General features: G+C 33.0%; 1 protein-coding gene across 2 annotated transcripts in view; it reads right to left on the bottom strand.

Annotated features, from left to right (window-relative positions):
- LOC143236040 (guanine nucleotide-binding protein G(s) subunit alpha) overlaps window positions 1-22,701 on the bottom strand; it is a 28,857-nt gene extending 6,156 nt beyond the window's left edge. The window contains exons 1-8 of one of the 2 annotated variants that reach the window (XM_076474272.1): window positions 22,572-22,701; window positions 22,200-22,254; window positions 20,654-20,773; window positions 18,668-18,765; window positions 17,445-17,499; window positions 12,808-12,881; window positions 12,025-12,204; window positions 896-1,026 (exon numbers count right to left, since the gene is read on the bottom strand). In XM_076474272.1, the coding sequence (XP_076330387.1) occupies window positions 896-1,026; window positions 12,025-12,204; window positions 12,808-12,881; window positions 17,445-17,499; window positions 18,668-18,765; window positions 20,654-20,773; window positions 22,200-22,254; window positions 22,572-22,606 (748 nt within the window). In that variant the 5' untranslated portion in view covers window positions 22,607-22,701. The remainder of the gene's footprint in view (window positions 1-895; window positions 1,027-12,024; window positions 12,205-12,807; window positions 12,882-17,444; window positions 17,500-18,667; window positions 18,766-20,653; window positions 20,774-22,199; window positions 22,255-22,571) is intronic. The other variant, XM_076474271.1, reaches the window with a different exon arrangement.
- Between the last annotated feature and the right edge of the window lie 1,676 nt (window positions 22,702-24,377).

Genomic DNA, 24,377 nt, shown 5'->3' with positions numbered 1-24,377 from the left:
AAGGTCGTTAGGATATAGAATACAGTGTCATTAACTTGTAATAATCTTATCATAAAAATGTATATAGGATACAGTAAAGGTCATTGGGATATAGGATACAGTGTCGTTAACTTGTAATAATCTTATCATAAAGATGTATATAGGATACAGTAAAGGTTAAATGTTGTATTAGGTAACAATCAAAAAAATTAGCCCATTAAAGACAGCAACTTTGGAAATGATCACATTCACCTAAAATAACACCTTCACTAATGAACATATAGAAAATAAACTCCTATCTGCATTGAATTAAATTAGTAAAATTTTGGCAAGAATTCTATAAGAAGAGATGGATCACCACAGTTACATTTAATTTGTTTAAGTCACATCTTTACAAAAAGATTTACATTCAAAAATATTCAATCAATTATATACTTTACAAAAGGTATTTTGGACCAAGAAATACTATGTTTTGTAAGTACTGTAACCTATGCTAACAGGTAAATACTTGAAAAAAAGAAACGCATATTGATCATTTGACTTCCAGAAATTAACTGCTCAAAATTTCATGTTGTTACCTCTGTTTTGGCTTTCTATTGGTTATAAAAACTACATGACCTTGCACTATTAAGCACAAAAATTAGTTTATCCATTACATTCAGTTTCTTTATCTCTAGCTGCAAATAAAATCATACTGTAAATATCTGCAAAAGTGTCAGTAAGTGCCCATCAGTAAACAAACCCTTCATCAATAATGCCAGCTATTGGAAGCATTCAAGAAACCCATATAACATGAAGTCACACTTTGGTTTAACATATCAACAAATTTAGATAATTTTCATTAACCTTAAATCAAAATAAAAGCATCAAAAATAGAAAATACACTAATTGTTGTCTCAGTGGATGAGACACTTACCATCAAGAGGAGTCTGATATTGCACAAATTCCAGAAAGTAGTCTTCAAGTTTTGACTTTCCTGCCTTAATCTTTTCTGCTAATAAATCTTGTTTGTTGAGAAAGAGTATCACTGATATTGTTCGTAACCATCTGTCAAAGAAAAGGTACTCCCCATGTAACTCCTTCCACACGAACTTGGTCAAATCGACCAAGTTCATAACCATTTCGTACTTGTTACATTTTCCATGCAATAATTTTAATACAGCACTCATACCTGCACAATCTTCAGTAAACATTACAAGGCTTCTGTACACAAACAATTAACATTTTAACCAAATATTTTTAATGAATACTTTTCTGTGAATATATTAAGAAATTTTGATTACTGGTCTGATTGCAAAGGAATTTTCATGTTAAGGTTGGAAATATTGCTATTCACTTATTCAAATTTCATTTGTATAATTTTGAAAAACCTCCAAAATAATTATAAACATAATTTTCTCCACTCTAACTCTCTCTCTCTCTCTCTATATATATATATATATATAAGAGGGCTGTTCAAAAAATACGCGGACTGTTTGAATTGCGTGGCTCCAGTTGGTTCCAGGAGAATCCTCTTGGTGTCGCTAGGTTTGCACAGATCAGCTGATTACAACGTCATTTCCCGATTGCAGATATCTTCATTTGTGTATTAGCTACGCGGTTTTAAGTGAAGTGCGATTTTTTTTCGTTTGGCGGATTTCAGAATGAATGACCTGAAGAACAACGACTTGTTGTGAAATTTTGTGTTAAACTTGGAAAATCTGCGACTGAAACTTTTGCTATGCTTAACGACTTACGATGATGTTGCTATGAATGCGTGCGGCATGTTTCAGGTGGCATGAGCGTTTTAAGGATGGTCGACAGTCCATTGAAGATGATGAGTGTCCTGGGCGTCCTTCCACGTCAATTGACAACCCACATGTCGACAAAATCAACACCCTGGTGCGAAACCGTCGGCGTCTGACTGTCACGGAGCTTGCTGAAGAGTGTGGGATATCAGTTGGATCTTGTTATGAGATTTTGACCAAAAAATTGAAGATGCATCGTGTTGCTGCGAAATTCAGCCCTCAGAACTCGTGCGTTTTTGGCCAAACACTCGATCACTGTTCTCCCCCCCCTCTACTCACCTGACCTTGCTCCTTGCGATGTTTTCTTGTTCCCCAAATTTAAAAGACCCTTGAAAGGAAGAAGATTTGAGACGATTCCGAGATTAAGGCAAATCGCTGATGAAGGAGCTGGAGGATATTACAAAAGAAGCATGCCAGGACTGTTTCAACAAGTGGAAACACCGTTGGCATAAGTGTGTGCATTGGGGAGGAGAGTACTTTGAAGGGGTCCCAGACCTGTAACTTCTAAATACGTCTAAATTTGTTTTATGACGTCTGTCCGCGTATTTTTTGAACAGACCTCGTATATATACACGAGGTTGGTAGTACTCATGGACCTCATAACCACACACAAAAAAATTGAATTATCCTTCTTTTAATTCCAGAATGATTACAAATTGTAACATACAACTCACAAACGTATACATCAACTTATGCTTTATGACTTTATTCCCTTTGATGCTTGTTTACGTTAATATTCCCACCATTGAATTTGTAAATAAATTGGTAAACATGGAGCTAATTCTATAACCTAGGTATAACCACTTGTGGGTATACCTCATGAAAGGGTTGTTACTTATTTTACCTAATGTAACCTCAAAAGTTAATTTTTACATTTCAGTTACTTTTATAATAAGAAATTAAGAATACACATGAAAAACAAGAAACTACTTACCTATCCTTTTTTTTCTGTAAACTGCTAACTCTACTTAACCCTACTTCTTGTTTTAAATATCATTGCTGAATTTAAATTTTTATTTGAATAAATAATGCACTAAATAACATGAAATAATAACATGTAAAGACAAGACAATGTGCTGTAACTATCATAATATTTGCTGGCTTTCTAACTATGTAACAAAAGTCTTTGAAAACTAAGCTAAACTTGTGGATGTGTTTCCCATGGGAAAATACTTTGAATTAAACAACGAATACATAATTCTCTGTACAAAGTACAACATAGTTCAACATGTTACTTGATATCTTAAAATTTTGACTTTATATTGGTTATAAATAATACAGTTTTGAACATCAGAAAAACTACTGGTATTTATAAGAGATGATATAACATGTAGACATGACAAGAGGGACCCGATTTAATATTTTATAGCTCTGTGAACAAATAACAGTGAAGACTTAAATATTATGCTTTGTCTGAGTGATAACAGTTTTATAACACGTAATTCACAATAATTTCATACTTCTTCAAAGAAAGAATACCTACATAGCAAATGTCACAATTCTCACACTAGGGAAGATTGATTTTTAAGAGAAATATTTCATTATAAAATTAATAACTTAAATACTATTAAAATCTGGATTATTATCTATTTTCTTAAGCCAAATTTATTTATATACCATGATAAGAATACTGTTTAATTACTTCAGAGTGGGCTTCAGTCTGAGTTACATTCAAGAAGGACTTAATCCAAAAAACGTCTAAACCTCAACTCACTTTCTTCAAGCTACACACAATTACGTCCCTATAATAAACAATCTAAACCTTAACTCACTTTCTTCAAGCTACACACAATTACGTCCCTATAATAAACAAACTAAATCTTAACTCACTTTCTTCAAGCTACACACAACTACGTCCCTATAATAAACAATCTAAACCTTAACTCACTTTCTTCAAGCTACACACAACTACGTCCCTATAATAAACAATCTAAACCTGAACTCACTTTCTTCAAGCTACACACAACTACATCCCTATAATAAACAATCTAAACCTGGACTCACTTTCTTCAAACTACACACAACTACGTCCCTATAATAAACAATCTAAACCTCAGCTCACTTTCTTCAGGCTACACACAGCTACGTCCCTATAATAAACAATCTAGGCCTCAGCTCACTTTCTTCAGGCTACGCACAGCTACGTCCCTATAATAAACAATCTAGGCCTTAACTCACTTTCTTTGGCTACACACGGCTACGTCCCTATAATAAACAGTCTAAGACCTGGACTCACTTTCTTCAGGCTACACACGGCTACGTCCCTATGATAAACAATCTAGGCCTGGACTCACTTTCTTCAGGCTACGCACGGCTACGTCCCTATGATAAACAGTCTAAACTGGACTCAGCTTTTTCAGGCTACACAGCTACATCCCTATAATAAACAATCTAAACCTGGACTCACTTTCTTCCAGGCTACACAGCTACGTCCCTATAATAAACAATCTAGGCCTGGACTCATGTCTTCAGGCTACACACGGCTACGTCCCTATAATAAAGGCAATCTAGGCCTCAGGCTCACTTTTTCAGGCTACGCACAACTACGTCCCTATAATAAACAATCTAGGCCTGGACTCACTTTTTTCCAGGCTACACACAACTACGTCCCTATAATAAACAGTCTAAACCTGAACAAAGCTTTCTTCTGCTACACACAACTACGTCCCTATAATAAACAATCTAAACCTGGACTCACTTTCTTCAGGCTACGCACAGGCTAAATCCTATGATAAACAGTCTAAACTTTAACTCTACTTTCTTCCAGGCTGCACACAGCTACGTCCCTATAATAAGATAATCTAAGGCCTCAACTCATATTTTCAGGCTACACACTGACTACGTCCCTATAATAGGGATCTAGGCCTCAACTCACTTTCTTCAGGCTACACACAAGCTACGTCCCTATATTAAAATATCTAAACCTGGACTCACTTTCTTCAGGCTACGCACTTGGCTACGTCCCTATAATAAACCAGTCTAAACCTTAACTCAGCTTTCTTCAGGCTACGCACAACTACGTCCCTATAATAAACAATCTAGGCCTTAACTCAGCTCTCTTTTTCAGGCTACGCACGGCTACATCCCTATAATAAACAATCTAGGCCTCAACTCACTTTCTTTCAGGCTACGCACAAGCTACGTCCCTATAATAAACAATCTAAAACCTGAACTCAGCTTTTCAGGCTACACTGGCTACGTCCCTATAATAAACAATCTAAACCTGGACTCACTTTCTTCAGGCTACACACAGCTACGTCCCTATAATAAACCAATCTAGGCCTGGACTCAGCAATTTCAGGTTGCACAACTACGTCCCTATGATAAACAATCTAGGCCAACTCACTTTCTTCAGGCTACGCACAACTACGTCCCTATAATAAAACAATCTAAGGCCTGGACTCACTTTCTTTCAGGCTACGCACAACTACATCCCTATAATAAACAATCTAAACCTGAACTCACTTTCTTCAGGCTACACACAACTACGTCCCTATAATAAACAGTCTAAAGCCTGGACTCACTTTCAGGCTACACACAACTACGTCCCTATAATAAACAGTCTAAAGCCTGGACTCACTTTTTCAGGCTACGCACAGCTACGTCCCTATAATAGGCAATCTAGGCCTGGACTCACTTTCTTCAGGCTACGCACAAGCTACGTCCCTATAATAAATAATCTAAGGCCTGGACTCATCTTTCAGGCTACGCACAACTACGTCCCTATGATAAACAAGTCTAGGCCTGGACTCATTTCTTCAGGCTGCACAACTGCATCCCTATAATAAACAATCTAAACCTTAACTCACTTTCTTCAGGCTACACACAACTACATCCCTATAATAAACAATCTAAACCTTAACTCACTTTCTTCTGCTACACACAACTACATCCCTATAATAAACAATCTAGGCCTTATGGCTCACTTATTTCCAGGCTGCACACAGCTACGTCCCTATAATAAACAGTCTAGGCCATGGCTCAGCTTTCTTCAGGCTACACAACTACGTCCCTATGATAAAAGATCTAAACCTCTAACTCACTTTCTTCTGGCTACACAACTACGTCCCTATAATAAACAGTCTAAAGCCTCAACTCAACTTTCTTCAGGCTACACACAACTGCATCCCTATAATAAATAATCTAGGCCTTAACTCACTTTCTTCAAGGCTGCACACAGCTACATCCCTATAATAAACAATCTAAACCTCAACTCACTTTCTTCAGGCTACACACAACTACATCCCTATAATAAACAATCTAAACTCAACTCACTTTCTTCAGGCTGGACACAACTACATCCCTATAATAAACAATCTAGGCCTCAACTTACTCTTCAGGCTGCTACACACAACTACATCACTATAATAAAACAATCTAAACCTTAACTCACTTTTCTTCTGCTACGCACAACTACATCCCTATAATAAACAATCTAAACCTGAACTCACTTTCTTCAAGCTACACACAACTACATCCCTATGATAAACAATCTAAACCTGAACTCACTTTCTTCAGGCTACACACAACTACATCCCTATGATAAACAATCTAAACCTGAACTCACTTTCTTCTGCTACACAACTACATCCCTATAATAAACAATCTAAACCTGAACTCACTTTTTCAAGCTACACACAACTACATCCCTATAATAAACAATCTAAACCTGAACTCACTTTCTTCCTGCTACACACAACTACATCCCTATAATAAACAATCTAAACCTCAACTCACTTTCTTTCAGGCTGCACACAACTACATCCCTATAATAAACAATCTAAACCTTAACTCACTTAATTTCCAGGCTGCACACAACTACATCCCTATAATAAAGGATCTAGGCCTCAACTCACTTTTTCAGGCTACACACAACTACATCCCTATAATAAAGAATCTAAGCCTCAACTAAAAGCTTTCTTCAGGCTACACACAACTACATCCCTATAATAAACAATCTAAACCTCAACTCACTTTTCTTCAGGCTACACACAACTACATCCCTATAATAAACAATCTAAACCTTAACTCACTTTCTTCAGGCTACGCACAGCTACATCCCTATAATAAACTAATCTAGACCTTAACTCAGCTTTTTCCAGGCTACACACGGCTACATCCCCATAATAAACAATCTAAACCTGAACTCACTTTCTTCCAGGCTACACACAACTACATCCCTATAATAAACAATCTAAGCTGAACTCACTTTCTTCAAGCTACACACAACTACATCCCTATAATAAACAATCTAAACCTGAACTCACTTTCTTCAAGCTACACACAACTACATCCCTATAATAAACAATCTAAACCTGAACTCACTTTCTTCTGCTACACACAACTACATCCCTATAATAAACAATCTAAACCTTAACTCACTTTCTTCAGGCTACACACAACTACATCCCCATAATAAACAGTCTAAACCTTGACTCACTTTCTTCAAGCTACACACAACTACATCCCCATAATAAACAATCTAAACCTGAACTCACTTTCTTCAAGCTACACACAACTACATCCCTATAATAAACAATCTAAACTGAACTCACTTTCTTCAAGCTACACACAACTACATCCCTATAATAAACAATCTAAACCTTAACTCACTCTCTTCAAGCTAGACACAACTACATCCCTATAATAAATAATCTAAACCTTAACTCACTTTCTTCAGGCTACACACAACTACATCCCTATAATAAACAGTCTAAAGGCCTTAACTCACTTTCTTCTGCTACACAACTACATCCCTATAATAAACAATCTAAACCTTAACTCACTTTCTTCAGGCTACACACAGCTACATCCCTATAATAAACAATCTAAACCTGAACTCACTTTTTTCAAGCTACACACAGCTACATCCCTATAATAAACAATCTAAACCTGAACTCACTTTCTTCAGGCTACACAAGCTACATCCCTATAATAAACAATCTAAACCTGAACTCACTTTCTTCATGCTACACACAACTACATCCCTATAATAAACAATCTAAACCTGAACTCACTCTTTCTTCTGCTACACACAACTACATCCCTATAATAAACAATCTAAACCTGAACTCACTTTCTTCAAGTTACACACAACTACATCCCTATAATAAACAATCTAAACCTGAACTCACTTTCTTCAAGCTACACACAACTACATCCCTATAATAAACAATCTAAACCTGAACTCACTTTCTTCAAGCTACACACAACTACATCCCTATAATAAACAATCTAAACCTGAACTCACTTTCTTCAGGCTACACACAACTACATCCCTATAATAAACAATCTAAACCTGAACTCACTTTCTTCAAGCTACACACAACTACATCCCTATAATAAACAATCTAAACCTTAACTCACTTTCTTTCAGGCTACACAACTACATCCCTATAATAAACAATCTAAACCTTAACTCACTTTCTTCAGGCTACACACAACTACATCCCTATAATAAACAATCTAAACCTGAACTCACTTTCTTCAAGCTACACACAACTACGTCCCTATAATAAACAATCTAAACCTCAACTCACTTTCTTCAGGCACACACAACTACATCCCTATAATAAACAATCTAAACCTCAACTCACTTTCTTCAAGCTACACAACTACATCCCTATAATAAACAATCTAAACCTCAACTCACTTTCTTTCAAGCTACACACACCTACATCCCTATAATAAACAATCTAAACCTTAACTCACTTTCTTCAAGCTACACACAACTACATCCCTATAATAAATAATCTAAACCTCAACTCACTTTCTTCCAGGCTACACACAACTACATCCCTATAATAAACAATCTAAACCTCGGCTCACTTTCTTCTGCTAGACACAACTACATCCCTATAATAAACAATCTAAACCTCAACTCACTTTCTTCAAGCTACACACAACTACATCACTATAATAAACAATCTAAACCTGAACTCACTTTTCTTCATGCTACACACAACTACATCCCTATAATAAACAATCTAAACCTTAACTCACTTTTTTCAAGCTACACACAACTACATCCCTATAATAAACAATCTAAACCTTAACTCACTTTTTCAGGCTACACACAACTACATCCCCTATAATAAACAATCTAAACCTCAACTCACTTTCTTTCAAGCTGCTACACACAACTACATCCCTATAATAAACAATCTAGGCCTCAACTCACTTTCTTCAGGCTACACACAACTACATCCCTATAATAAACAATCTAAACCTTAACTCACTTTCTTCGCTACTACACAACTACATCCCTATAATAAACAATCTAAACCTGAACTCACTTTCTTGGGTTACACACAACTACATCCTTATAATAAACAATCTAAACCTGAACTCACTTTCTTTCAAATTACACACAACTACATCCCTATAATAAACAATCTAAACCTGAACTCACTTTCTTCTGCTACACACAACTACATCCCTATAATAAATAATCTAAACCTGAACTCACTTTCTTCAGGCTACACACAACTACATCCCTATAATAAACAATCTAAACCTTAACTCACTTTCTTCAGGCTACACACAACTACATCCCTATAATAAATAATCTAGACCTTAACTCACTTTCTTCAAGCTACACACAACTACATCCCCATAATAAACAGTCTAAACCTGAACTCACTTTCTTCAGGCTACACACAACTACATCCCTATAATAAACAATGTGAGCTGAACTCACTTTCAGGCTACACACAACTACATCCCTATAATAAACAATCTAAACCTGAACTCACTTTCTTCAAGCTACACACAACTACATCCTCATAATAAACAATCTAAACCTGAACTCACTTTTTTCTGCTACACACAACTACATCCCTATAATAAACAATCTAAACTGAACTCACTTTCTTCAGGCTACACACAACTACATCCCTATAATAAACAATCTAAACTTTAACTCACTTTCTTCAAGTTAGACACAACTACATCCCTATAATAAACAATCTAAACCTTAACTCGTTTTCTTCTGCTACACACAACTACATCCCCATAATAAACAATCTAAACCTTAACTCACTTTCTTTCAGGCTACACAACTACATCCCTATAATAAACAATCTAGGCCTCCCTCAACTTACTTTTTTCTGCTACACACAACTACATCCCTATAATAAACAATCTAAACCTTAACTCACTTTTTTCAGGCTACACACAACTACATCCCTATAATAAATAATCTAAAGGCCTCAACTCACTTTCTTCTCAAGCTACACACAACTACATCCCTATAATAAACAATCTAAACCTTGGCTCACTTTTCTTTCAGGCTACACACACTACATCCCTATAATAAATAATCTAAACCTGAACTCACTTTCTTCAAGGTTACACACAACTACATCCCTATAATAAACAATCTAAACCTGAACTCTCTTTCTTCAGGCTACACACAACTACATCCCTATAATAAACAATCTAAACCTGAACTCACTTTTTTCAGGCTACACACAACTACATCCCTATAATAAATAATCTAAACCTGAACTCACTTTCTTTCAAGCTACACACAACTACATCCCTATAATAAACAATCTAAACCTTAAGCTCACTTCATTTCAAGCTACACACAACTACATCCCTATAATAAACAATCTAAACCTTAACTCACTTTCTTCTGCTACACACAACTACATCCCTATAATAACCAATCTAGACCTTAACTCACACTTTCTTCAGGCTACACACAACTACATCCCTATAATAAACAATCTAGACCTTAACTCACTTTCTTCTGCTACACACAACTACATCCCTATAATAAACAATCTAAACCTGAACTCTCTTTCTTCAAGCTACACACAACTACATCCCTATAATAAACAATCTAAACCTGAACTCACTTTCTTCAAGCTACACACTACTACATCCCTATAATAAACAATCTAAACCTTAACTCACTTTCTTCAAGCTACACACAACTACATCCCTATAATAAACAATCTAGACCTTAACTCACTTTCTTCAAGCTACACACAACTACATCCCTATAATAAACAATCTAAACCTTAACTCACTTTCTTCAAGCTACACACAACTACATCCCTATAATAAACAATCTAGACCTTAACTCACTTTCTTCAAGTTACACACAACTACATCCCTATAATAAACAATCTAAACCTGAACTCTCTTTCTTCAAGCTACACACAACTACATCCCTATAATAAACAATCTAAACTCTAACTCACTTTCTTCAAGCTACACACAACTACATCCCTATAATAAACAATCTAAACCTGAACTCACTTTCTTTTCTGCTACACACAACTACATCCCTATAATAAACAATCTAAGCTGAACTCACTTTCTTCAAGCTACACACAACTACATCCCTATAATAAACAATCTAAACCTGAACTCACTTTCTTCAAGCTAGACACAACTACATCCCTATAATAAACAATCTAAACCTTAACTCACTTTCTTCTGCTACACACAACTACATCCCTATAATAAACAATCTAAACCTTAACTCACTTTCTTCAAGCTACACACAACTACATCCCTATAATAAACAATCTAAACCTTAACTCACTTTCTTCAAGCTACACACAACTACATCCCTATAATAAACAACCTAAACCTCAACTCACTTTCTTCAAGCTACACACAACTACATCCCTATAATAAACAATCTAAACCTTAACTCACTTTCTTCAAGCTACACACAACTACATCCCTATAATAAACAATCTAAACCTTAACTCACTTTCTTCAAGCTACACACAACTACATCCCTATAATAAACAATCTAAACCTTAACTCACTTCTCCCAAGTTTCACACATCCACCTTCACAATACAAAAACCTAAGATTACTACAGTTTTGCCAGTTTTTAACAGTGCTGTAGACTTAATGTGACAGGACAGCAATTATAAAGGCTGAATCAGATTCTTGTTAATAAAATATAGTCTGAATATTTTATAATAGTTACAACATTTTGGTAGCAAAAAGTAAAATGAAAGCTTCTATTACTGAATCTTATAGAGTGGTGCTCAAAGCCATTAACTTACTCTAATGTAATTCTATGAATGTTATGAATTATTTGACAATGATATTTAAGCATGTAATTTACTAGTTAAATGTGTACTGTAAACACCACAACGTACTTTGTTACTGTCTCTTACTTATGGATGAAAACTACTTTTACTGTTAGATTTTATAAAAGTCTGGAAAACATAAAACAGATTTCTCCTTAGAAACACCATATTTTTTATGAATACTGGCTGCAAACCTGTTGTTCCAGATACTCTTAAAGAGTTCTAGGGATTCCTTGAGTCTGTTCTGACTGGCATCTTCCCGTAGCACCATGTTATAGCTACTACTGGCCGTGACGAAGATGATAGCCGTAACATCGTTGAAACACTGGATCCATTTCCTACGTTCATCACGTTGTCCACCAACATCAAACATGCTATAAACATAGAAAACATTTTATCAGTAACACATAAAACATGCTTTAAAACAAATTGCATGAAACCCACATTAATGTAACTGCTGCAGAACAAAAATTAATAATATATGCTAGTTATCAACATCTTCATTTCACCATTTATTTTATTGATGTAAAAACCCTCAAGGAAATCACTTATTTTTTTATGCAACTATTACAGGAATTTTGCTTTAAACCAAAATGTGCAAAGAGTTTTAGCTTTTAGCATTTAGATTAATAAGATATATATAAATTATTATCAAGCAAATTGTGACATAACACCATATAAAACTAATCTATTGACCACACTTCATTAGTATAAGTGTTGTATATAATAAGACCCATATCTCTTCAATGACCTATATAAATAGCACATGAACCAATAATGTATGTTGCAAGCCAAGCTGACACTTTGAGGTCTGGTGTTATGTTAAAGACCTCACTGGTAGCAGTGTGTAGTTTAAACACCACTATACTCTTATCACACATCTTGATATTGCATGCAAATAAAGACAGATTTGTTAAATGTTAAAACTACTTGTAGTAATGAACCTAGAGAGGTGTAATCAAAGATGGAGTACTTACTGGAAGTTCACCTTGTCAACAGTGAACTTGGTTTCAAAAATTCCAGATGTTAAAACTCGACATCTCAGTATATCCTATGAGGAAAACAAGAAGCACCAATTATTAACTGTTTAACCAAACACAATTACTAAATACACTAACAAGTTATCTTATAAATCATCCTTATATGTAATATGTCATTCTAGAAACAAAACACTTTTTTACTTGCTGATTAATTTCTAAAAGAAGAAATTCAAGACACCAGTTACAAGAAGTGGTTCCTGCAACTAAAAGTGTGGAAGATTGCTTGCAGTTCAAATGAAAAACATGTACACACACAAACAACACAGCTAAACATGTTGGAAGACAGAACAGATAAACAAGTCCTAAGTTTTGGTAATTTTAAAAGTCAATTTGGAACTCAGTATACCACATGAAAGATTATAAAATGACAGTTAATTTGACTTCAGAATAATCTACAGTTGTTACTTGGGTATGTTTTGGTATTTCAGTTGTTACCTACAGTGGTCAAATGGGTATGTTTTGTCATTTCAGTTCTGTGTGATCTATAGTGGTCACTTGGGTATGTTTTGGTATTTCAGTTTATGTGATTTATAGTGGTCACTTGAGAACCAAAATTTTATTTGGTAAACTCTCTATCTGACCAAGTTTGTGTGTTTTCACTGACCAAAACCAAATGTAATACAAGCACTTGAAATATAATTATCTCATGTTAAACTGTCGCAAGACAGTTAATTTTATGATTATTTTAGTTGTTTTTTTAACTATACTAGTAAGACTTTTTTCAGAGTTGGTTTAACAGCTGATCCTGTCTCAAAAAAATTGAAAACAAACACAGCTTAACAACTATCTTTAGTACATTATTCCTGGGTTTGGTACAAAAGGTTAGCGATTTCACATACGCACTTGTAACATTAAATAGTTATACCATAGCTTTTTATGTAGTGTGTGTACTTTCACAAAATTTAGATTTTTAGTAGAGATTGCAATTTAAAAAATCAGAATTTAATGAAGTATTTTTAGCAAAGGTTTGTTTGTGAAAATATAAAGTTTGGTTTGTTATCAGTTCAAGAGCAAAGTCATTTTCATCTTATGATTAAAAAACCATTATTTTTACCAAAGACTTCAAATATCATCTGTGTAATCTCCAAAACTTTCTAAATAGATTTCAAATCTTTATTTCTAATAAAACTTTTTATTCTGTATGTTAATTTCTCTACCTTAACTTAACTAAACTACAAGGGGTCTGTCAATTTGATTGACCTCATAACCACCACAAAAAAATAGAAATATAAATTATGCTTTTTTTTAAATTCTAGAACAGTGGTTCTTAACTTTGTTGGAGGTACTGAACCCCAGAGGTTTCATACTTGCATTCACTGAACCCTTTGTAATTGGAAAAATAAAATATGATTTTTTTTCAAATTCAAAACATAAGCAGATATTTTATTAGTGCACAAAATGAACCATGCATAAGTTGCACACAATATCACTGTGTTCAAAGAACAATACCAACAAAACATGAATTTCACACAAAAACAAAAACATAACTCAATGAATATTTACTGCAAATCAATGTGACTTTTGTTGTTGCCTTTCAGATACAAGTTCAGAAATCCACGGCTTCACCTTGGCAAGTGCCACTCTCATATCATTTTTGCAACAAAGTCTGTTCCTTCTCTTCGTTTTTATGTCTACCATCCTCGAAAAGGATTGCTCGCAAAGATACGTTGTAACAAACAGCATGAGTATCTCAAGGGCTTTCTTAGCAATAAGAGGGTACACTACAATTTGGTGACACCAAAACGTTGAGAGCGTTGTTGTTCTGAAAAGTTGCTGTTGAACCTGGCTCTGCTGAAGTTCAATGATTTCGTCGAGGTGTTCATCATTGACATATGCTGTCACAACACTAAACGTGAACGGCTGTTTCACCCATCCTGAATATGACTGGTGTGGAAGTATCATTCGAGAAACTTTGCAAGCTCATCTAAGTGCATGGCAATTGCTTGCTTCAGTTACCCAGATACAGAAATGTCTCCAATTTCAGACACATCTTCTATCTTACTTACACAGTCATCCAGCAGGGAAAAGTTTGTGAAGTTATCATTCTCTGTTCATCGTTTCCATAATGGTAGCTTTTTTTGAAAAGCCTTCAGATGATTGAAATGATTGCAAGCACTGAAGATATCGGCCATGTACACCAAAATGAGAATGAACTAAGATTTTTCGAAGCAATCTGCATGACAATGTTGGTGCTCTCATAACAACAGGGCTAATTCCACACAAATGACAAAAACACGATTTAGCACCTTTCCCCGGGATAACTACCGAACGTTAGAATGGTAAAGAAGTACCTCGAATTCAGAGCCCATTTCATTACACAGCTCTTTGAAGATACGGTGCTTCAGGGCACTATTTTGCACAAAGTTCACACATTCCACTACAATTTTTAATACTTCTGCCAGTTTTGAAGGCAAGGTTTTTTGTTGCCAATGTGTGCCTGTGCAAAACACAGTGCATTACAATGATGTGTGGTGCATCAGCGCACCAAAACCATAGTTTCATCCCAGCATGACACGAGCTCCGTCCAAACAAACTGCAGAAACCATATCCCAAGAAAGAACATTATCTCTGAAGAAGTCATCCACAAGTTTCTTCACGTCTGCTGCCATAGTTGTTGTTGTAAGAGGCTTACAAAATAAAAAATCTTCTTTTATCTCGTTCTTCACATAGTGCAAAAATACAACAAGCTGGCTTAGATTGGAAACGTCAGTGGTCTCGTCGAGTTGAAGGCTGAATTTTGCTGGGCTTGAAATCAGATCTGCAACTACTTGAGCCAAGATGTCATTGCTCATGTCATCTATTCTGCTGCTGATGGTGACATTTGAAAAAGGAATTTGGGATAACTTATTTTCAGCAACTTTTCCCCGCATGATATTCTCCATCTTCAATGCAGCTGGTTTTACGAGCGCGCTTCACAAATGGTGTGGTTTGCCCTGCTTTGCAATCAAGTAAGCAACTTCATACAATGCTGTGAGGATCTGTTTGTCGATGAGTACAAAGCTGAAAACAGGCAAAGTAGCCTTTTCATCGAACTTGGCTCTCTTTACCTTGAATTCAACAAGCATTGTATTCTTGTATTTCCCATCTCTATGCAGCTTTAAGGAGTGTTCTCTTAGTTTTGTCAATACTAGACTAGAATTGCTCAACTTGGCACTGCAAATCATGCACTGAGTCACATTTCAGTTATAATACATTATATATTTGTATATATAATTACTATTTACAGATAAATTTTTAAAGTTATTTTTCTTAAAACATAGAACAGTAAATAAAGAAGTATAGCAAACTATTATCTCTTCAAGTTGTGAGCTTTGTACTCATTTATGTTAATGGGGATGTCAGATGAAATTTTTTGTAGATTTTACATATACATTTGAAATAATCAAAGATCATAAATAACTGTATGAATACTACAGAATCCCACTATAATTTATCAAACTTAGTAACTAAACTTTATTTGGGCCTTAAAAATATAAAACATAACTCAATGAATATTTTCTGAAAATTGGAAAAAGGTGGGTGAGGCAACTGGGTGAGTTTTGGAATATAAGTGTTATATCAGAATATTGAAAAGATAGGAGGTTCTTATTTTATATTGTAGCTTGTCAATACTGGTAATATTTCAGCTCCTAATTTGTATGAAACTATAGACTTAGTATTTGGACATCACAAACATATAATCTGGGCCAACATTTCAAGTATTTAGACATCACAAACATATAATTTAGGCCAATGCTTCAATTCAACATACCACACAAAAATTTATGTTTAGGTGTTTAGTTTTAATATTTACTTTTAAATTAAGAAATTAATATATAACACTCAGATTGGAATTAAAATCCATAATTTTCTCCCAAACTTATTGAATAACTTCATGTAGTAGTAGTAGTTCAACAAAATTTTGAAATGTAAGCCACTTATTGTGAATGACATGACCTTTGATCTGTGATCAGTTGCAAAAGAGTTATTTCTCTTAGGATCATTTGGAAGTGTTGCACACAAAGAGTGATGTTATTTAATACTATGAAAAATGTTCAAATGTGCACACAAAACTTTCCTTTGTCAAATCATTATTTCATACAATCTAAATTACCGAGTTCCAATTATACACAATAACCATAGACAAATAATTTTCAGAATGTCTCATAATAAGATTAATTTTACCAAACATTATTTTTAAGGAGAAAAGAATCTTTTATAAAAGTCAAAACAAAAAAATTATAGTAAAGTTTTACTTGAAGGTTAATTTAAGCAGATATATTTTTAACAGTGATATCTTCTTATAGATTCTTTAGTTTTTTTTGTCATTAAGAACAACACTACACAATAAGGTATCTATGTATTCAAAACCTAGTTTTTAGTCTTGTAAGCCTTTAGGCTTACTGTTGAACCAGTGAGGTGAGGAACTAGATTCCTTTGATAAACTTAGCATTAACTGTTATATCTAGATCAGTAAATGGTGCTGTATAAGGGAGAAGACAGATTTAATTCCAACTATAAAAAGAAAAAATTGTTGTGTCTGTACATTTTCAGCATGTATAACAAACTGGTAAAAAACACATTTGGACAACTACCTGTTCAGTTGGAGTGTAATCAGGTTGTTTGATTATACTCACTCTGTCCAGGAAACTGAAAATAAATAAAAGGTAATTACCAAAAAGAACTAGAAAAGTTAAAACCATAACACTTATGTAAAGAAAACTACTGAAGATTTGGTTCAGTACTATACAAAAATATATCTATTTAACTTCAGTTTCAAAATGCAAGCATATAAACAATGTTTCTTAGAAGGTATAATTAAATATTACAAACTAGTATTAATTTATAATGTTATACTTCTAACAGGTACAAATATTTCATGTTTTTAAACACAGATATTTCAAATAACATGTCAGTTATGGTTTTGGTTAAGATGATCCAGTATGCCTGACAAGCCTAGATTTTAACCTACTCACATTGGCTGCTCTAAATATTAGCCGTATCACCACATACGTAATATGGCATACTCACACTCAACTATTAAAGAAAGACCGTACCCTATACGGCAGTTGGTAGTTGATGGGTTAATAAAATACCTGATGGAAAACAGCTTATGAAACTAATTTAAAATACCACTACTTTCTCTTTGTAAATAGAAAACTATAATATTACAGAAATGTTTTACATCCATATCAGACCTTTGTGCTGTAACTTTTAAAGGTTATATTTAAGATGTAATAAGTACATAACAAACATCAATATTTAATGTTTTTCCTTAGCTGTAAGATATGTACAGTTTCACTTTTATGAAAAAAATAATTATCTAGATTAGTGAGAAAAATGAACTAATATTTCTTCTTTGGAAAATAAACTGTCTTTTTTACACTCATTTTTGGTTATAAAATTTGCTAGAAAACTGTACATAAAAACAATATTGCATTTACTGTTTTTTTTCTCAATACCCAACAAATTAAACAGTGGTTGAAATTACATTCATTGTTGTATAATGACTGTAAAATAGAACAACTATTTTTAAGTTCCTTAATTGGACTTTTCCAAGATCTTAAGGCTTAACTAAGATAGAAGCTCAAAAGGTGTTTATAACCACCTTGAATGCTACTCTTCGATTTCTACAAATCTGAGCTCAACCAGAACAACAAGTAATTTTAATATAGTCACTTAGATGTGTTTTAAGAAGGCCTAAATGTTTTTCATTGCACCAGGATCATCAAATTTCTAGAAATGGACATAAAATACAATTACAAACTTCTGATATGTTCTACGAAAGCCTCAGACTTTATTATAAAATAAAACTTACTACTTTGCACAGTCTATGAGCTGATATTCATTGGACCTCTCATACGCCGCTTGAACCCCCTTATCTTTCCAGAGGGCTTCTGTGTGTTGATAGAACTCCTGCAGTAGTAAAACCAAAGTTAGGCAGGAATTAGTTTTGGTTCGAAACTTCAGATGTTATTTTTTACTGAAAAAATAGTTATCACTCAAGTTGTATTGCCAATGGTTTGAATTTTTAATACTATTAGTACTGATATAACAAAAATGTGCTGTCAGAGATACCATGACACCATTAAAGCTGATCTAATATAAAATTCACATAAAGTGCTATTACAATAGGTATATGTTATACTATTAGTACTCACACTTCTTGTTCACCTACAGAGTGATCTAACACAAGATAATACCTCAAATGATTTCTTAGGGGGAGAATATACCAAGGTGTTTTAACAGACACTATTACAATCCAAGTATTCTAATCAGTGAAATACCCCCTCATTAAATCACCTTGTAATACAAAACATAAATTACATTTTCTAAAACTGTAAAGCATGTACTTAATTCCATCATCTATGTCACATAACACATACAACCAGGCTGCTATAAAATACACTGATACAAATTATTACAGAATAATGACTCTTTAAGATGCATTATTTTGGTGCTAATATAAAAGTGCTGTTCTATAAATATTATCTGCCCTTGGCATTGGCATAAAACCATAACACAAATATAATTTTATAGTACTAGCCACTGTAATTGTTTGTACACTGGTGTCACTCTGAAGTAATGTTAACAAAAAAATAATTATGTAGTACATTAGGAACAATGTTTAGTAGCACTCGTTAGGAAAACTTGTGCAACACCAGTGCTACCATGTAACCCTAGTGTAATGCTAATATACTAGAGCTATTCATGCACACAGCCTCTGAAACACAATTTGTTGTACTCAAAAAATACGAGAAACTATAGATATTGTAATCTCATAAACATACATCAATTATTCTGAGATAAAACATTATTTGTTGTACTCAAAAAATACGAGAAACTATAGATATTGTAATCTCATAAACATACATCAATTATTCTGAGATAAAACAACAATATTTCCCCTTGAAGAAAGTGTAATATATTGGGTTGAGGAATAATTCGTGAGCATTTTTTTCAAGTTAAAAAAATATATTCATAAATGAAACGCTTTCGCAAAATATGTCATTTGGTAGATAATTTTTTGCTCTAATAGATGGTGTGTTTGATTTTCATATGTCTTTAATTTTTGCTTTCATTTTCAGCTCATTAAATGGAATGTCAAGTGGACAAAATCGAGCATTTTCGACATCATCTGCTTTTCGCATTTAATTTCTTGCAATTTCATTTACAACAATGCATACTATATACCTAGGTATTACATGAAATAAAGTATCATAATAAATGTTTTGGGTGTAATGTGTTCATGCATTGAAGTATTGTATAGTCTTGCATGTAATGCTTGAAATTATTTAAAAACGCTCACGAATTATTCCTCAACCTAATAGATATACATTGAATAAACATTTTTTTAACAACTAGGAAAATTCAATATCAGATGCGAGTTGCTCACGGTTCATTACAAAAAACATTACAACTATCTCCCCTCCAACAATAAATTTAACTGTGAAATTAGCAGAAAGAAAAACATTACACATTATTTTTCAAATAAGTTGAAAACTTTAATTATTTTTCTTTAAGGCAGGGTTAACAAAATAAAAATATACAACAGCAAATGTATCTTTAATAAGATTATCTTTATTTTATTATCTCCTTTCTTTATTTTGTTTTTACAGTCATTTTATGTTCCATCAACAAAGTATTCAACATTTAAAGATACAAATCATTTACTATTTTTTAATCAGCTCCCATTTGTCAAAAACCTTATGACTTTAGTTTATTTTCTTTAATATTCAGTAATATATAATTAAACCTACAATGTTTCTTAATACGCTGAATCAGTAGCTAATTATCCACTTACTGAGGGGTAGTCAAAGTTCAGAGAACTTGCAACATCCTGCATATAGTCAACACGCCACTGGTTTTCCGGGTTCTCTAGGGGTACAGGAGGGACTAGTGTGCTCATGGCATCAGATATTGTCTACAAATATAAATTATTAAGACATTAACTATACTTTTTATTGTGTATTAACTCTATGTGTCAACTGTTTATTGTTCTACAGCTAATTCATATAAAATATCATTCTGTTATTTAAAAAAATGTTTTAAACATCAATGAAAACAACAGAAGGCTAGACCTCAGTTTATGTTAAAAAAATATATTAACATTAAAAACAAGTATTCTAACGACTCACCCAACTCAATGTACACGCAAACCATATTCACACCTGAATAAAGGCCGACTTCCAACATCACCAACCTGAGAACGACCGTTAATGGTGAGTTCTGCTGGCACACTACAAACTGGCTACTCTTCTACAATCATCGCTCTCAAGTTGGGAGCAGATTGTTTATTCAGGTACAAATGAATTTTTTATGCATTGAATAGAAAGTAAAAAAATCTCAAATGTGAATCAAAACAACTTTTTTCTTAAGAATTTGAAGTATATTTTAACAGAAATATTTTTATTATGAAATATTTCTGACTGGCAAAACATAACATAATAATCAATAGATATATGTTTATGTTTAAACAGGCTTCAAAAAGAAAACTATTTCATAAGCAGATAGCTTAACTCTATCAACACACACTCAGTCAATCTGATCAACCATTTAAGATGCTTGTACTTGTCTGATGTCTTTATAGATTAAATACTTCTGATTTTCAAATATAGTGTCTATATATATACACAAAACTTGGCAGTCTAAGTTGACATTACAAATCTTTCACATACAAAAAAACATCAATTTATTAGTAAATTACAATTTTCTAAGGAATAATTTACATTTCATTCTGTAGTTTCTTGGGCGTGGTAGATAAAACAGACATAAGAAAATACCTAGAAAAAATGTGTCACGTGTGTCACACTAGAAGAAATTCGAGATTTTTTAAAATACTGTTTTGTGTAATTAAGGGACAAAATTTACATACTATTAAAATATGAATTATTAGCTAAGATTTTATGCAAAACTAACTGGTATCATAAATAAAAAACATTTTAATAAAATTCTGAATGTGAGATACTAAATCTTTGTGTCAAAAGGTAAATTATATATATTCTATTCACATAAATTTTTTGGTAATTTGATCCATTTCAAAGCACATTTAAGTCAATGACAGAAACTTGGACATCTACAATGCAAAAACTTCTGATATTCTGATTTGATAACCCCATTTTCAGGCATCAATAATTTATTTTATTACATCTGTTTACTTTAATTTGGCTTTAATCAGATATATTTACCTGAAGTAAAAATGTATTCTAAAGACAGCTGGTACGAGTATTTAATTTTAACTAAAGTTTTAATACCCATACCAGCCATCTTTAGAATACATTTTTACTTCAAGTAGGTTTGTCATCATTATAGGTTTACACTCATAACTCACATAACTCCACATGACTCACCAGGATTGCATCTCTGATATTCTTTTTGATACTTTCTATTTTTTCTTTCTTTTCCCTAGAAACAAACAAACACTGTATACTAAATTGTACTTCACACTTCATATTCACAAATATTAAGCCAGAAACACACACAAAACAAGTTGTGACTTATGTTTTAGAAGAACAAACAAGTTAAAACAGCACTAATGATTTCTTAAACTTTTATTTAAAAGGCCATATTGGTAAGAACATCAGCCACTCATTAAATATTTACAACAACAGACTGGTTAGGACACCACTAGTCATTCCAAATTGGCTGGACTGTTTGAGACACTAAAGATTTACTCTCTTGGTTATTTTAGTAAAACCATTACAACCTGAAGCATCACTTACTCTTCAGTAAAGCCACTGACATGAAGAATTCTCATTTGTTTTACTACTGTACTCTTTCCAGATTCTCCAGCACCTACAGAAGAAAAAGAAATTATGAAATATACCTTCAATTACAATTAACATCACTAACTCTGTAAAATGAACATACATAGTTGGAACGAACTTTATTTTTAGTTACAATATCCTTGAATAAAGCTTTTAAAGAACTTAAGAGATGGTATTTTGGAATTTTCAATCTGACATTTAGTAAATTTCAGTAGCAAAGAACAGAGCAAACCTGGACTGTTGCAGTATTCTAGTGAGCTAAAATCAATTCTAAAATTATAAATTATCTTAAAAATGTTACTGAGAAGAAATCTCGCAAACAACTTAGACACATGTAGATTAATTAAGCCCATCCTGTAACATGACTAGCTACTGTAAGATAATCCTCAAGAAAAAACAGCAAAGATACAACCATATCGAGATGATTAAGAAGTTAATGTGTCCTATCAATTCCTTGTATGAACAAAATTATATACAAATCAGTAATATCAAATACTTTGGTACTCTTGTCTATGTTTAACCAAATCACTGTTTATTCAGAAATCAAAAAATGAAACTATATGATCTGGCAATAAAAAAATTAGTTAATTTTTCTCAAAATATTCATGGCTTTAAAAAAAAGAAAATTTAAAAAGTATATATACATGTAATAAATTTTCTAGAGAAAAAATAAAATACAAATGTACTGTGTGTGCAAACTTTGGTTCTGAAATTATCTTTCACAATCAGAAAGCTATTTCAAATAAACATTGTTTTTTAAATGTATGAGAGTTTCAAGAAACCAACAAAAGACACAATACTAAGTTTATTACAGGTATTTTAATTTTGCTAAAAAATGAAGAATATTTTGGTAAAAAAATACATCTCTCTCACTTTACAAATATAAAACTGCTGTTACTATATTACAAGTTATGGCAAATAAGACTTGTTTATAGAACAGTTACAATGTATTGAATACTGGTATAATCATTCTACACAAGAAGACACTTTGATATTATTGGATACAATAACAAAAGGGTAAATGTGCCACATCACTGTAACTTCTGTGATTTTAGCCAGACACAATTGAAAGATCAATAAATATATATATATATATATATATATAAATGAACAGTGTTGTAAGATTTAAGCTATCTGGACTAAACATTTATGTTTTTGTTATAATATGTAGTTATTCTATAATGAAAAAAACATTATTCATTTCCTAATTTTTTTTGGGAAGATTATGGGATTGGCCAAATCTTCCAAACCCATACACAGGTACAATAGTGAAAATACCATATAAAAATATAAAATTGTATTTTAAAATACATTTGATAATTATCTGAAGGTTATAAAGATCACATGTCAAAGTTTCTGATACATTAAAGTATTTTTAATGTTAAAATGAAAATTAGTTTGCATGTTGGATAGGCAACATGCCAAAGAACAAAAAGGCTTGAGAAAAAACATTGCTTAATGAATTTTAAGACTTGATCTTAAAAATAAATCGATATTTTATGTAAAAAAGTCTTGTAATATTTTATGATAACTCAAATTTTGTGAACATATGTTTACTAATTTAAAAGTTACAGCATGAAAGCTATAAGGGACACAATATGGTTATGGGATTGGTCCCTGGGACTGAGCCAGTGCTAAAATGGTTAACAAAATGCTTGATAAGCACAAGAATAAAGGCTGGCTTTAAAATTTGTTTTTAATTATTCAAATTTAGTTTAGATGATGGAAATACCAAGATAGGCCAACTGGTCCCATGTTGTT

The sequence above is a fragment of the Tachypleus tridentatus genome, chromosome 13, assembly GCF_004210375.1.
Source record: "Tachypleus tridentatus isolate NWPU-2018 chromosome 13, ASM421037v1, whole genome shotgun sequence".
Taxonomy (NCBI): domain Eukaryota; kingdom Metazoa; phylum Arthropoda; class Merostomata; order Xiphosura; family Limulidae; genus Tachypleus; species Tachypleus tridentatus.
Note: the sequence above shows the minus strand (reverse complement) of the source record. Positions and strands in the feature narration are given on the sequence as shown.